The 16,549-nt window shown below is 33.0% G+C and overlaps 2 protein-coding genes across 2 annotated transcripts; one reads left to right on the top strand and one right to left on the bottom strand.

Annotated features, from left to right (window-relative positions):
• Positions 1-1,732: 1,732 nt before the first annotated feature.
• On the bottom strand, positions 1,733-6,132 carry LOC123214863 (ferric reduction oxidase 7, chloroplastic-like). Its single transcript, XM_044634869.1, has 9 exons — positions 5,588-6,132; positions 5,401-5,494; positions 5,132-5,329; positions 4,000-4,234; positions 3,526-3,853; positions 3,173-3,440; positions 2,728-2,983; positions 2,192-2,627; positions 1,733-2,109 (listed from the first exon to the last, which is right to left on the bottom strand). The coding sequence occupies exons 1-9, from the start codon at positions 5,802-5,804 to the stop codon at positions 1,940-1,942; spliced, it is 2,202 nt and encodes a 733-aa protein (XP_044490804.1). The 5' UTR covers positions 5,805-6,132; the 3' UTR covers positions 1,733-1,939.
• A 4,353-nt stretch (positions 6,133-10,485) lies between these two features.
• LOC123214414 (glutathione S-transferase zeta class-like) lies at positions 10,486-15,663 on the top strand. Its single transcript, XM_044634160.1, has 11 exons — positions 10,486-10,644; positions 10,731-10,827; positions 10,918-10,974; positions 11,052-11,137; positions 11,228-11,299; positions 12,127-12,180; positions 12,278-12,353; positions 13,552-13,613; positions 14,613-14,672; positions 15,054-15,181; positions 15,492-15,663. The coding sequence occupies exons 1-10, from the start codon at positions 10,642-10,644 to the stop codon at positions 15,153-15,155; spliced, it is 669 nt and encodes a 222-aa protein (XP_044490095.1). The 5' UTR covers positions 10,486-10,641; the 3' UTR covers positions 15,156-15,181; positions 15,492-15,663.
• Positions 15,664-16,549: the final 886 nt, after the last annotated feature.

Here is a 16,549-nt window from a genome sequence, read left to right as displayed (position 1 = left end):
ATCTTTACCTCTGGTAACAGAACTTAGTTTATAGGTAGAAGATTTGATTTATTAAATCTTGTAAATATGACTTTGGGAACCTATTAAACCTTGGGGGGAAATAGTGCTTTGGCAGAGAAAGTAAGTGAATAACACTGTAGTACAGTTGGTGCTTGCTTGTCTTGCACTTAATAAGTTTCCTTCCATGAAAGCTCCCTTCAACCCACTATTGCCGCCTAATCTTTATCTTGCTCTTTGGTTCATTTCTTTCAGCTCAAGGACTATTTTTCATCCTCTCTTTTTTATTAAAGAATATTTTCTTACCTTTCAAAATTGTCATCAAACTCTAATTATTAATTATAATTATTTTTATTTTGTTCATTCACAATTTATTCTCTCATCAAATACAAACTCTTTTACCAGTGACATCACTACCATTACTTGTATATTCCAATTGTTCATAACCAATCGATACCATCAGATCCACTCTTCTGTCACCGTGCTTATCCTCACAAACCACTCCATTAATTGTTTCTCTTTTCTATTAGTTCTAATGCAATCACAAAGGCCATCATAGGCCAAAATCCAAAGGGATCAATCTTGTTGAGAGGTATTATCCAAGGAAAGAAAGACGTTGCTTTCGGAGAAATTATAAAAGGATAATTTTATTATTTTAACATTATAATAAAAAATAAGAATATTTAAATTTATCATATTAAAATTTATTTTTTTAATTAATTATTAAGAGTATTTTTACCCTAAAATTTGATAAAATTTATTAATAAAATAAAACTTGGCAAAAAGGTTGCCAAATATTGTTTTTAAAATAAATAAAAAAGTATAAAATTTTGGCCTTAGCAGCACCGACTACCGACTCTTTTTAACCACACCCATCACTTTCAAAGTGAAGCCTCCTTCAAAACAGAACCTTTGCCGACACTCTTAAGATATTAATTATTGTTTTCTCTTTCTTCTTTTGGTTTCAACGTTTGTGCATCTGTCTTTTGACACCCTTCCTCATTCATTCTATACCAAATGGTGGGTTTGTTAATTTTGAAAATTACAAATTGATGACAATTAATTAAAAATAAAAAACCCAGTTTACCATTAGAGTGTCTTATAAAATTCCAATACACCCACATGGGCATTGATGCCAATCTCATCATCAACAGCAGAAAAAACACATGGACAGAACATTAAAGCCTTTCATTTTCTTATATTTCAGTTACAACAACCAAAACCAATCAATTTGTCAGATAAATTGTCCTTCTTCCATTATAAGAACTGAATTGTACAGCTCACCAACAATACTTGAATGATTAAGATCTAAATCTTTTTTATTTAACTGAGATCCAAGCAACTTGTAACCTATTTCTGGCTCATTCACTCTTTTCTTCTAAACTTATTCAGCACCTGATAATTCCAGTCATGGTTGGTATTTTGAAACCAAACTACTAGTAAACATGTCAATTCGTTTTGGTGCATGGAATGTCTTAATTAACAAATTAATGAAGATTACCATAACAAATCAGAACCATGGCTACTGAAATAGAGCCAGCATTGGCTGATCGCTCCTCAAATGATGTGGTAAAGGGTTTCAGGATTACACAAAAGCAGACCAACATCAAAGCCTTGATAAATAAAATTTTCCGCAAAAAGGGGCAATAATCCTCAATCTATGGGTAAACAAATGAAGAGCTTGTTGTTTTGGGAAGCGGCAGATTTTCAAATGGAGATAAATCGACAAAAGGTCTTATTTTTTAGCACAGCATATCTTTATATTATATATATTGAACCATAACTACATGTAAAATATATGTGGGTTAAGAAAACATATTCGAAAATGAAAGCCTATATATACACATACATATATACAAAGCTACGCTGCTCTTTATACAAAGCTACGCAGAAGGGTGTATGCATTTTTTGAGTAGTAATAGTTAGAAGGAAGATGCAGCTGCTACAGATCAAAGCTATGGCTGTTGAAATGGAATATTGGATGATGCTTCTCTCTGCATAAACTGTGCGATCGGATTTCTTTTGCAACACTTGACTGCAGAGTAGGTGGACCACACACGATTACACCCACATCAACATTGCCCCATTTTTTAGATACGGATCCAAATATTTCTGCAGCAAAAAGAACATTTCAGAGACATTTCTTATCATTATGGTTTTGTACTAAAAAAGAGAACGGAAAGAGGGAAAATACCTTCAAAGTCTGGCCTTGAACCATACACAAAAACAGTTGAACTGTTGGGATTCGCTGGTTCGATATCTTTGGGTGCCACGGTCTCAACATTCTGTGATCTGTCAACTTCTATCCCATCATCCTTATATTCATCCCTTTCAGAATTTTGTCTTCCCCAAAGATGCCATAAACCAATCACAGAACCTCCAAATAGTAGCGCACCAGCAACCATACAAACTACGAAAAGAAGGCCTTTGTACCACCATGTATCAATGCTAAAGCGGTTTACATAGAAGATATTCAACAGAGCCACCAAAATAATAAATCCTAACGTAGATGAGATAACATATAGCCCAGACCATATATTATCTCCTGTACCAACCAAAACCGACATGCCACAACCATTGGAGACACGATAAACTGAAGAGCTTATAGCCTTGTGATGCATACCCTCCTCCTGCAGAAGAAAAATGAAATGTCAGAACTCAGTTGACTGATTTTAATGAAAAGGTAAAGGAAAAATTATTTAGGGAAGATACAGAAAAAACTTAACCTACCAATGGAGGTTCTGATTCTCGTGTGACATATATGCAAGACTGAATACTTAGTTTGTTAGAGTAAGACGGGCATATTGATTCCATGTCAAGATTTAAAAGAAGAGGAAGCTCATTTGATTTCTTGACCGCCCAAACAATCAAAATCTTTCTTGGAAGACAAGGTTTCTGTTCCCTTACACGGTGGAGAATATCACTTATAATAGCCAAGAATGGTGAAATTCCAATGCCACCGGCCACCAAGATAAGGTTCTCATACCTAAGATAACCAAAAAAAAAAAAAAAAGCTTCAGAAGGATAAAACTTAGAAATAATCTGAATGTCCAGTAAACACCATTGCAATAGCGTGATGGTTCTAAATTGGAACTAAATAATTCAGCAAAGAAAAGACAAAGGATGGTCATCAGTCATCGTGCACAGCAATTTAATCAAGATTTAGTGCACATACATTAAGTGGTAAGGCAATTCATGTCCATATGGTCCCTCCACAGAAGCTGTTATCTTGGTATTAAGTAGCTCTTGTTCGGATTCAGCCTTGGATATTTTCAAAATATTTCCCCTTAACTTCTCTGTCCATTCTCCAAGAACCTTTATGAGAACAGACAGATGATATTTACCATCTAGAGGACTAGAGGAGACACTGAAAGGATGCCACTGCAACCAAGATAATTCTCGAATCTGAAGGAAAATGAAACTGAGGGCATTGTACCGCATACCTGCATAGTCATAAATGAAACAATTAACGACATTGTAGTTAAAAAATTTCAAGAAAACAATAACTTCATGCAGCATTATAATTACTTGCTGGTTTTGAAACAACCAATTCCACAGTCCCACAGGAAAGGCACGAGGCTGAAAGTACATCCACTGTCCTTCTTGATTGGCAGAACCTCAGAAAGCGATCAAGTATGAAAAGAAATATTCCTCCAGCAGCTATACTAAAAATGAAATCACCAACATGCAGTGCCAGGAAGACAACAAAGACTACATATAACTGATGCGTGTAGAAGAACAACTCGAAAAACTGCTTTCTCACAGGATGAAGTGATGTCACCCACATCATCAGTCCAGCTAAAAGGCTGATAACTCCTGGAAGATTAGCAACACCATAATTTGCCCACGCCCGTAGCTGCACGTACAAATTAAAACATGTAATAAGTAACAAATTTGCTCTATTTCAGTGAAGCACAAGCATGTCGTGTATATGTATGCATTGTATTTCCACAAAGCACACATATTCATATGATGAAGAGAATCAAGTGTGTGAAAACTCACTTCCTTTTGGAGACGACCTTGAATAGCCCATGCAATAACATAAAATAGCCCATGAAGAGTGAAAAGCAGCATGGTGAGATGTCCCAGCCACACATGATATTTAGTAGCATGCTCAAAAGGGATGTCTACCAGGCGGAGAAGAACAGAACCTCTTGCAACCGGGAGAAACAAAAATGCCAAGCAAAGTAATCCAATCATACCAAAGCGCAGTCCAGATAATTCTAACATCAAAAGACTGAAAGTTCAAGGACACAAGGATGTCATTAAATATTAATGATCCTTATAAATAAACGAATAACAAAGCCTATTAATTGCAGACACTAACCACCTGAACTATCTTAATGGTTTCTTGTTACAAGTTTAATTATAACAACCTACTGAAATTTTAGTCTTAGACCAGCAGAATATTTTCAAATAAACAAAGGAAAATTATGAGAAAAAAAAATAACAATATCTCAAAACATATTCAAGTAGAGCTGTGGAGCAGAACATGTGTACTAATAGAGAATATCAATTACAGAGAAAAATTTCCTAGACATGTAAATGCCAAAGAATCTATGATAGGACTAGTACAATGATAAGGCCAATGGATGTGAGAATCAGATTACTAGTTGAACTTGAAAAATATTGAACTAGAAGCTTTAACAAGGTTTCATATTCCAATCAGGCCAAATTTTGAAATGGAGTTGAATAAAAATAAACTAGAAAGTTCCAATTATAATTTTTATTTCTCCTAACCGTTTTCATTATATATATTTGCAAACCATCAGTTGAGTTGAATCCAGGTCATGGTTTAGCCAGTAGTAAGAACAAAGTCAAATTAGCCCTCATATGCAGTTTCAATTAAAAATAAAAGGAGGCCTAAACAAGCTCAAGCAGTATAAAAGAAATGATAGACGGCCATTCTAAAATGAATCTAGCCAGAATTGGTGGCAGAGAGTATTTAGAGAAAAAAAGAAAAAGAAAAAAAGGAAAAGTGAAAAGGAGAGTATTCATCAATTGGCAGAAACTATCGACTTCAACAAGCTAAAAGTTACGATGACCAATTGCTTTCTAATAAAATAAAAGTTTTAACAACTAAAATCAACAAAAGAGGCAACATAATTGATCTATGACAGAAAAGATATGGTACCTTTTCTCTTTAGAAGGAATTTGGAACTTGGATAGGGTACTGAAATTAGTCATGGTGTAAGCATAAACAGCCCAAATTATGAACACAACAAACAGGACAATCCCAACAAACTCAGCCGCAGATACAACTCCAAATGGTCCATCCACAAGCACAGGAAACGTCCACAACCGAAATCGCGGATATTTTGAAGTCTTCTTCCTAAACACAAGTTCTATGTTACACAATAACGCATTTAACACGGAAATCTCACTTATCACAGAATCACAAACCTTGGGAGGTCCTCTTCCCCTGAGAGAGTAAGATGCATAATGGAAAGAAATGCAATAACAAGGACTGGTCCACTGAATATCAAAAATATGCTCCCTGCAATATTACAAATTATTAAACTGGAGACGACTAACAAGACAACAATAAAAAAAGATGAAATACAGAGAGCCAAAAGTTTGAATTTCCAACCTGTAACACCGAAAACGGTTCCAGTGGTGGCTTTAATCCATATCTCAAACAGTTGGGTACCTAATTCTGACGGGTACACAAATATGAAAGCAATCCAAGCAACAAAAACCACGCACATCACAAACTTGAGAACCCATTTGACTGATGATACAAAAAGAGACGTCTTCTTCACATAAACAGCCTCAACACCTCCATTTTGAAGAAGAGGTTCGTCCATGGCAACAAAATCACTTCTTTTTCAGCGTTTTCTCTGGCGTGCAGTGTGCTGATGAGTGAACCCAGAAGTCCAAAAGCTACATAAATACAGGTAAAGATCGGAAAAAAATCCAAACTTTGTGGAACCCAGTCCCACAGAAGCCAAGTATATTAAGGATTTGTCGTTTCACACATGAAAAGATTTGGACTTGAGGATAACTAAAACAAAGCCACAAAAAAAAGGTAGAAGAGTGTCCACAGATTGCTTAAAAAATCTGATGAGAAATGAATTCCCACCAGAATCAACAGATTACAAGTGTAGACAAATAACACTAGCAGCCATCTGAGTTTTGGTGATGGTACTATAACTGTTAACAGAATGTTACTTGTAAGGAATCTCGGAACGCGTGGTGGCTTTAATTCCAAGTAATATGCTTGGTTTATAAAAGGAAAAAAACGTAAAATATCAGGTGGTTGTGCTTATGCCTTGTCAATTGTCAAATGCAAATTATTGAGGGAGAGAAGGTCCACAAGAAGGTCCACTAAGTTTGTACCTTCATCATAAAAAACCAGAGAAGCCCTCCAGTACAGGGACAAAGAAAATATTATAACTTATTTTTGAAACAAGAATTTGCTTGAGGAAATAATTATAATGCCAATAGACGCATTTATTTTAGTAACTACAATGAGGGATGAACCAGGATTTTTGTTAGAGGAGGGACCTTACACCTTCATTGCTTATCATCGTCACATCAATTAATGCTAAATTCTCATAAACAATAAATGATAATTTTTTAATTGCTATATAGAATTGAGATGGAAATTATTTTTCATTAAATAATTCCTTTTTATTCTAATAGCAGCAAAAAAAATAAATGAAAATCTAATAAACACCTTCAAACCTGTCTGATAAGTATAATTTAAAATATATGGATATCACTTTTATATATTAAAATACATAAGTGCCACATTTTAATTGTTCAAATCTATGTAAATGATGCTATATTTGGTGTTATTAATGAATCTCTTGTGGACTTTTATTTTTCTTGTTATTGAATGACTTGTGGTCGAGATTGATAAACGGCAAAGAATTAAGTTGAATTGGTTAAATTATCTTCGAATGGAGTTTAAGAGAGAGAATTTTGTTTCAATACATTTGTATTGATAGAACTGAAGAATACTTGTTTGATGGGAAGAGATATGGAAAATGTTTGTGTTTAATTGTATGAAAAATTAAACACAAAATTATGAGGTGTTTGAACCCACTTTTGATTTAGTGAGATGTTTTATATATTTTTAAAAGGTACTTTGGCAACCCAAAACAAATTTGAAGTCTGAAAAATTCTAAAACTCGAATGAGCATATCGAAGTCTCGAGAATAAAATTTTTTTATTCTAAGTTTGAACAAATTAGGTCTGGTTCAATATGACCATTGCACAGACCATATATATACTGTAAAAATGAATGCATGGTGAAAATTTTTTTGACATAACGAAGAAGAAGAAGAAGAAACCTGTCCACAAATGGATGTGACTGCAACCTAATTTTCATGAGACCGAAGTCTAATTATGGTGCATTTTCAGGCTTAATTTCTAGACGCACGGCTTGTATGTGTAATGCTACTTTATAAGTAAGGTGCAAATTAAGAGTTAAATCCATTTATAATATTGATTAGGGTTAATGTAAATTACTTGTATGAACCCTTGGACTAAGGTTAAAGTCAACTTTTCAATCATAATCCAATCAAAAAGAGCATAAGTGATGGGCTCTGCCATCCAGAGCTAAATTTGTTCCTAGGACTGAGTGTAAAGTGGCAGAGCAATGTCCACGCCAACAATTTGCAGCCAAGTGTTTGGATAATTGCCCTGTGTCAGTCTCTATTTCTTCATTTCTAAATCAAATGTGCAGGAGTAATGTTTCTGTTCATTACTGTTCAACTGTCTATTTTTCTTCCTCGGCTAGTAACAACATGATATAACTTCGATAAACTTAACCTCAGGCTTTAATGGATTGATCTCACATGGTTTGACAACTTTGAAAAAGTCTAATAGGATAATCTATTTTGCTGAAAAAAAAAAAAGAAAAAGGTTTAGTCTATATATTAAGTTTTACAAATTTAAATAATCATTTATTATTCAATTTTTATTAAATTTTACTATTAATTATAAAAGTAAAAATATTATTTAATTAATAATATTAAAAAAATTAAAATTTTATCCCATTTTATCAGTTTAATTTTAAAAACTGATAATTTTTCTTTTGAACTCATATTTTTTAGTTTTGAAAAGTGATTTTTTCTCTCAATTCAATGGTTTCATATTTTTCAAGTTTCTCATGCTCTCAAAACTTTTTAAAACTTTCATTTCACTACCGTATAATTTCCATTTACTGCCCTTCTTCTGACGACCTCCTCTCTTTATCTTCGACCATAGTTAGCTCAACATCATTCTTCAACGAAGAGAGGACAAAGAGAGTGTGCCCATTTTTGCGGCCTCCTCTATGTTTTTGTGTCCAAGAGAGGGACATATTTTCTGCTTGGCAACACCTCTCTTTCTCTACTTAGCAATGACATTTGTCATCGACGACCTTTCTATCTCTGGCCGATGCCTTCCATTCCTCTCGATCAACACACCAATGATCTCTTTTGCTCTACTCAAGCAAGAAACACATCTCTTTCTTGAACACAGAAACACAAAGGAGAACATTGAGTCTGACGCACCCTCTTTGTCCTTTCTTTGCCATACATTGATACTAGGTTGATGGTGACTGAAGACAAAGGGAGGAAGTCGCCTGAAGAAGGGCAACAGATGAAAATTACATGGGGGTGAAATGACAGTTCAAAAAGTTTGGGAGAGTGGCTAAAAAGAGAAATTTGAAAAATATGAAACCAAGAGTTAAGGGGAAAAACTTATTTTTCAAAACTAAAATATATAAAGTAAAGAAAAAAATTGTTAGTTTTTAAAATTAAAGTGAAAAAAAGATAAAATCTCAGTTTTTTTAATATTACTATTTAAATGATATTTTTATCTTTATAACTAACAACAAAATTTAATAGAAGTTGGGAAAAAAAAAATCATTTTAGCCATTATCCAACACATAATATATTGTTTTTTTGGAATCCTTTGGGTCAGTTGTAAGGCTAGATTTGAATCGATTTGATTCAAATTCATTTAATTCGAATATAAATCAAGTTTGAATTAAGAGGCTCGACTCGTTTTAAAACCGAGCCAAACTCAAGCTATAGAGTTTTTGATTCAGTTTAGCTCACGAGTTACATAGATGACTTTATTCAGTTCGAACTTGGCTTGTAGCTTAATTCGAATTATGTTAAATAATTATTAAACGATATCGTTTTATCAATGAGCCATGAATTCAAACCACCAATTTGAGCCACATATCCGAGTCATGAATTTGAGTCATAGATTCGAGTTAAACTCGAATTGTATTATTTTTTTTGAACTAAACTTGAACCACCCTTAATGTTGGCTCGACAAATTCGAATCAAACTCAAGCTGAGTTAATTTTTATTCGAATTAAACTCGAGCCAAAAGGTGTTTAGACTAGGTTCAGTTCATATCCACCCTTAATTGTTAAACGATGTCGTTTTATCAATGAGTCACAAATTCAAACCACCAATTTGAGCCACATATCCGAGTCATAAATTTGAATCATAAATTCGAATTAAACTCGAATTGTATTATTTTTATTTGAACTAAACTTGAACCATCTTTAATTTTAGCTTGACAAATTCGAATCAAACTCAAATTGAGTTAATTTTTATTCAAATTAAATCGAGCCAAGAGGTGTTTAGACTAGGTTCAATTCATATCCACCCCCAGTCAATTGTACCTTCATTTATTATTCCCACACCACAGTTTTATTCACTTATAGACTTATGTCAATAACTGAAATAACCAAAAGGAATTGAGATATCTCAAGAAATCAAAATTCCAAAAGGCCAAAGGACTATTTCCCACCCAAGTTTTAGTCTAATTTCAAAATTACATCCTATGACAATTTAAAAATTGAAATACTCACCTATAACTTAACTTTTGTTAAAATTTTTCATTATAGGCAAGGGTAAAATTATCATTTTATCACTAAACCTTAAAACTCTAAAAATTTATATCATTTTCTCTCTTTAGTTTAGAAAACTAACAAATTTTTCTCATAATTAAACTTTGAAAAATTACATTCTCCCCTAGGGTTTCAATTTTTTTGATGACTTGATTTTCATATGAGACTAGGGATTGACGATTCTAGAGGAGATTAGAGATGATTCAAGGGAATTTGGTCCAAAAGCATTCTTCGTTGACGCTTCTTGATGATGAAGCCCAGAAGTGTCAATGAAGGACACTTCTTCGCTATCAAATCCTTCGTTGATGCATCTTCTCCACGGTGGTCCGGTTCTCTTGGCCATTGAATTTCGTTGAGCCACTGAAAAAATTGTTAGTTTTTTAAGCTAAAAAAAAAATTATATAAATTTTTAGGGTTTTAAGATTTAATGATAAAATGATAATTCTACTATTATTTTTAACAAAAAATTTTAATAAAAGTTAAGTTATAAATAAATATTTAAATTTTTAAACCATTGTAAATGTGATTTTAATATTGGATTAAAACTAAGGTGAAAAAAATTCAATTGGCCATTCCAGAACGGGGGCTTTCACAGATTGACAAAGGCATGCGTCACGAGTGACTCATAAATGAGTTAATCTAATCACATAGCCGGCACCAAAGTTTGTGTGACAAATGACAAGTTAAACCAAAAGCAGTATTTGAGTAGAGCACGTCTGTTATTTTTCCACTTAAACTTCAGATTATTTTCTTGGTCTTGTCGCTTGGTCAGAGACTCAAACATGGTACAACAACCTCTTCATCTTGCTTTTGATTGTTATTTTCTTATTTAATGGGATGCAATCTAATTTTCATTGTTGTTACTTGTTAGGCAAGTGGAAATGAAAGCGGTAACAGTAAGCTCCAACTCTATTCTTACTGGAGGAGTTCTTGCTCTTGTCGTGTCCGAATTGGCCTCAATTTGAAAGGTTCAGTTTTTTTTTTAATTCAATCATTGTGTTTCTACTCGTTAATTGAAAAAGATTTGAAATTTGATTCTGGGTATTTGAGTATTTTAGGATTAGATTATGAATATAAAGCCGTGAACTTGGTGAAGGGAGAGCAGGACAGTCCTGGTGAGTTATGTTTTTGGTTTTTTATGATAACTACAGTACCCGATGGCTCAAATGGATGTGGGTTTGACTTTTTGTAGAGTTTAGAAAGCTCAATCCTCTTGGTTATGTGCCGGTTTTGGTAGATGGGGATGTTGTTCTCTCTGATTCTTTTGCTATTTTAATGGTCAGTTATTACTCCTAAAATTTATATTATCTTTGGGTCTCTTTTGTTTCATATGGAGGAATTTTTAGTGTATGTTGTCTTTGCTTGCAGTATCTGGAAGAGAAGTTTCCTCAACATCCGTTGTTGCCTTCTGATCTTAAGATAAAAGCTATCAATTTTGAGGTTAATATCTATTTTCTTTCCCCTCAATTATTTTTCTTATTGTTCCATTGGCATATTTTTCTGTAATATGATAACCATCATAAAGAAACTGGTTCTTCGTAAACCAAGAATCCTGCGTCTGCTTTTAGAATTTATCTGTTCTGATTTCTAATTTTGCAGAGGACTATTCGTTTTCATTTTTGGTCACTTACATGTTGTTCCATGTTTTGGGGTCGGCTGGATATGGCTTTGTATGTGATTCAATTTTCCCTGCTATTTGTTCCTAGCAACTTGAGACATTGAAGCTTGTGAATTTTCTGTTATTGCATAGAATTAGGAATGTAGCATTTGACATGATTCACATGAATGTATAACAAGCCTGTGCTTATTACTCTAATTGTTCTTGCTTGCGAGGTTTGGTTGGATTCATGGGACTCGAAGTAATTTTTGTTACAAATTTATGAATTATAACTTGTTCTTGATTCAGCACCACGTATTGCTGTACATATGGAGGTTTAGAAAGACACTAACAATGTCACACAGAACAGTTCTGAGATGCATAAATTATATGTTGTATGCATACAAATTTTACCAATAGGGATTACCTTTTATATCATTGCCTAACATAATTAATATTTCACAATCCTTACTGTATCCGTAGTCAGCTTTTAGGATGCTCATATCTTCAGTGTTTTTATTTTATTTTTATTTTTATTAGCTTATTGACTTTCCTCACCTTTTTGTTCTTTTTGTGGGCTTCAATATCTAGTGTGCTTCACAATGTACTAAAAATATATGTTTCAGATTTTGGACACCAATGAATATCCTTTTTGTAAACTGATTTGCAGGTTGCAAATATTGTGTCCTCAAGCATACAGCCTCTGCAAAATCTTGTTGTATTGGTCTGAATCAGAAATCCTTTTCATTCTTGAGATATTTTCTAATGTATTTGAATGTATAGACAACATTTTATTTTGGTTGTGGCTTCTACATTTGCAGAAGTACATTGATGAGAAATTTAGCCCTGATGAGAAACTTCCTTGGGTTAAACATTTCCTTGGAAAAGGCTTTGCAGGTAAACATTGCAAAATTCCCCTTTCACCTACACAAATTTGCACATCTCCTCTAAACCAAAGGAAGGAGAAAAGAAGACAATATATGAGTAACTGAAAGCTGAAAATCTTCCTGATTAATCCAAACATAGTATTTGTGCTTCCAATTTTCTTTTGATTGTAAAACAGACATCTAATATGTCTGTTCAGAGTTTCATTTTCATGAACAATAAAGGTTTTATTAGGAGAGGAGTATGTAAAACTGAAGAGTAAAATTACTTCCTAGAAATTCTGATTTGATCTTATGCATGAGAGGCTATAGTTATTTATATTGCTTTTGCATATCCTTCATGTTAGGCTTTTGGTTTTTTACCGATATGGTATTCAAAAAAGCATGAAAGGCATAGCTGATGGATGGAATAATTGATTTAACTATGTCAGAATTGGCATTTAATGATTATCTATATCATTACTACTATTAATTGATAAACTTGATATCAACTGCTGTTTATTATCTTACTTCTTTTTGCAGAACTATTCTTTTTGCTTAAGTTACTTCTTATGACTAGAATTTGGAAAAATGTTTAAACAATGAAAGATCAATTCAATTGTTGTACTATGTGAAAGACATTTATATGAGTGTGAGAGATTTTAGATATGATAATGTAACAAATATGACCTCCCTATTTAAAAACAGACCCATTTAGTACATCCATTGAGCAAGTTTCTGAGTTATTGCAAAATCCAATGGGCATTGTTGCATTACCTTCAGCCATGTATATGTGAGAACATTTGATAGCTCCACTGTCGATTACATATACCTCTATGATTGTACTGGAAGTTCGAAAAGAACTCATCTCACCTTAAAAACTAAATGATATTTATGTGCACAACACAGATAAGTGCTCTCTCTCTCACACACACATTTACACATCTCATGCATATTCATATAAATCAGCAAGCACACATGCACCTAGGCACATGTGTATTTTATGCATGTAAATACATGATTACACACATTTGGAATATATTTTACATACTTAGAATTTATACTTACATACATAACACTTTCGGATATGTTTCATTGGAGGATTTGTGTTGAAGTTTGAATTTTTCCTGGTTAATTCTGAAATATGAACTATCTTGTTGAGATACATGATTGTTTATGATTCCTGTATTGCTTTACCTTTTTGACTTAACCATAACTTGCCTGCGATTCAGCACTTGAGAAGCTGCTAAAAGACTATGCTGGAAAATATGCAACTGGAGATGAAGTATACCTGGTTTGTTTTTACTTTCTTCACTGTTTGTGTTCCACTGAATTCATTTATGGTAATACATGGTAGTTGTGATCAAACTTTAATGAAAGCTGGGTTTTGAAAGTTTTGAAGATGTACTAGATGGAAGATTAAGATTTAATTAGGTTTGGTAGATCTAAGTGGGATGTGTTCAGGTTACCACACTATCAGTATGGATAGAACATAGAAGATATAAATACATAATTTCACAAAAAGAAACCTGCAAATTGAAAAATCAATATAACATGTTAGCTATCACAGCCAAGGACTTGTATGATAACAATATTCATGTATCTTTATATCCTTTCTTCACTGCCAAACATTGAGCTCTCTCTATCATAAAAATATTATCTGGAAATAATTGTCATAGAGAAAGTGAGAAGCGGGTGGGGGCAAGGGCTCAACAAAACCTGCAGGGAAGAGCAATGATTTGCATTTTATAGTGTATTTTCCAAGTTTTAGCCTGTAAAAGAATGTATGCACTCTCCCTTTTGTGACATGGGCTTCTTAAATGGAGTTCTCCCAATTCCATCTGTAAAACTAGGTTTAGACAGAAAATATGTTGATCATAATTATACTAATGTCAGGCATGCAGTATGTACTCTTAAGATGCATGTGCATGGGATGCTAAAACTTAACATATATAATTGACCATAGAACGTGCCATCTGTAAAACTAGGGTTAGATAGAAAATATGTTGATCATAATAATACTATTGTCAGGCATGCAGTATGTACTCTTAAGATGCATGTGCATGGGATGCTGAAACTTAACATATCTAATTGACCATAGAACTTGCCATCTGTAAAACTAGGGTTAGATAGAAAATATGTTGATCATAATTATACTATTGTCAGGCATGCAGTATGTGCTCTTAAGGTGCATGTGCATGGGATGCTAAACTTAACATATCTAATTGACCATAGAACGTGGAAAAGGAGTTTGTATGGTTTGGAAAGGCCTAATATATTATGTAAATTGCAGGCAGATTGTTTTCTGGCGCCGCAACTTGATACAGCATTTAAAAGGTTTAATCTTGATATGGTAATGCTTTCCCTATGAATTTTATGTATTATCTACATCTCCCAGCAATTTGCATTTCTAATTTATGATTTCAGAATTTCTTATATTTCAAACTTGCAGTGGTACTATATTCCTTGAAATCATGAAGTGGAAAAGAAAAGACATGTTTCAAACTTATGTATTTGCTAATTTTGCTGCATATCATCCATAAAATTCATTGGTGTTATAGTTCTATGTTTCCTTTCATAGTTCTATCATGTGTAAACAGATACAAATCTTTCCACTGTCTCTTATGATAACCAACCACTCTTTTATCTTGTTCTTTGTTATATTGTACAATTTACATTAGCATTTCTTTTTATGTTTCTGCCAACAAATGCCTTTCCTCAATGGTTTATGCAGAGCGAGTTCCCTATTTTAGTGAGGTTGCATGAAGCATATGGTGAGCTACCGGCATTCCAAAAAGCTATGCCAGCAAACCAGCCCGACACCCCTTCCTCCTGAACTTGTTAGATAAATAAGCTGAGGAGGTATGCAATAACATTTTACAAATAATGATTAATATTCTGCACCAATGAAAGTTTTCACTAATATTTTTATAGTTTTTTTCTTTATTTCCAAGTATGTTGGGTTGCTGGAAAAAATATATTTGCTATATACCTTACAGGAAATCCAGATTCCTGAGTAGTTGCATATGAATTGTGATAAGAAGTTTCATAAACCACCCAGCTCAGTGATTGTGGTTTTATACATAGTGTTTTCTCTGAACATATTTTCTAATTGATTATTAAGATGATAAAAATAATCAGTTGACATTTCCTTTTGCTTTCTCCTTTTCAGATCAACATTGTTGACTCAAGTATTCAGCTCAAGTGCAAAACATTGGAGCTTTAGTTAAAGGTTTCAAAGAATTTGCAAATAAGTGGGTTGTTCTGTCATGTATAGCTGTGATGAATTATAATAAAGGATTATATGAATATCTAATTTGAATTTTCTTGAGCCCCCTTCATCATCTTCATTCCCTTGTAACTATTTGCTTTATCAGTTAAATATGATGCAAGCCAACTATATTTTCTTGTAAAAACTGTCTTAATATCCATAGATTACCACTGTTTAAGTTTTGAACTATTATGTCGATTCAATAAGAAGCTAAGAAGTTGGAATAAGTTTAAAAACAATTTTTCTTTCTTTTATCCTAACCAGTTAAATTTATTTTCCGAATTTTGATTTATTTCATTTTATTATTGAAGAATTAGATTTTAAATGCGTTATAATAATATTAAAGGAAGAATTATTTGTGTGCATATCAGAAACTGAATTTTCTTTTTAGACAAGTTCATTGAATCTCATACAATTTTTGTACTTGTTTGATGATTTTATAAATTACTAAAAACCGTGGAATAAGGACGGTTCAGTATTTAGACAGTTTAATATTCTGGCTTTTTTAAACCTTATAAATTGGTCAAAACGAAGAAGATTTCTCATTGTAGTTAATTGTAGTACGATGGACAATATCATCTAACGCAATTGAATATTATGGAAATTATATCTGGAGAAAGAACAAGCATATGAGATCAGACATTACTGTACCACAAACAATAACTGAGAAAAGAAACCTTAAATAGCTAATTTAGCTCACAAAAAATGAGACTTTATGTAAAAAAAACTTTAACAAGCATATCAAGATCAAACTTTTGATTTACTTGGTTCAATGGTTATAAGATCGATTATTGGATCAAAGTTTGTTTTGTTTGTATTGTTGGTTCGGTTTCAAAGGAACGATATGAGTCGAATGGGAACTGAGTATAGGACATGGGAAAGCAGGAGTTGGAGTTAAAACATTAAAAATAACGTGTCTCAATTTTACACCTGAATAAAATGAAAATGCGTCATTTGGA

This window comes from Mangifera indica, chromosome 4, assembly GCF_011075055.1.
Source record: "Mangifera indica cultivar Alphonso chromosome 4, CATAS_Mindica_2.1, whole genome shotgun sequence".
Taxonomy (NCBI): Eukaryota; Viridiplantae; Streptophyta; class Magnoliopsida; order Sapindales; family Anacardiaceae; genus Mangifera; species Mangifera indica.
The sequence above is the reverse complement of the archived record's forward strand: the minus strand, read 5'-3'. Positions and strand labels throughout refer to the sequence as shown.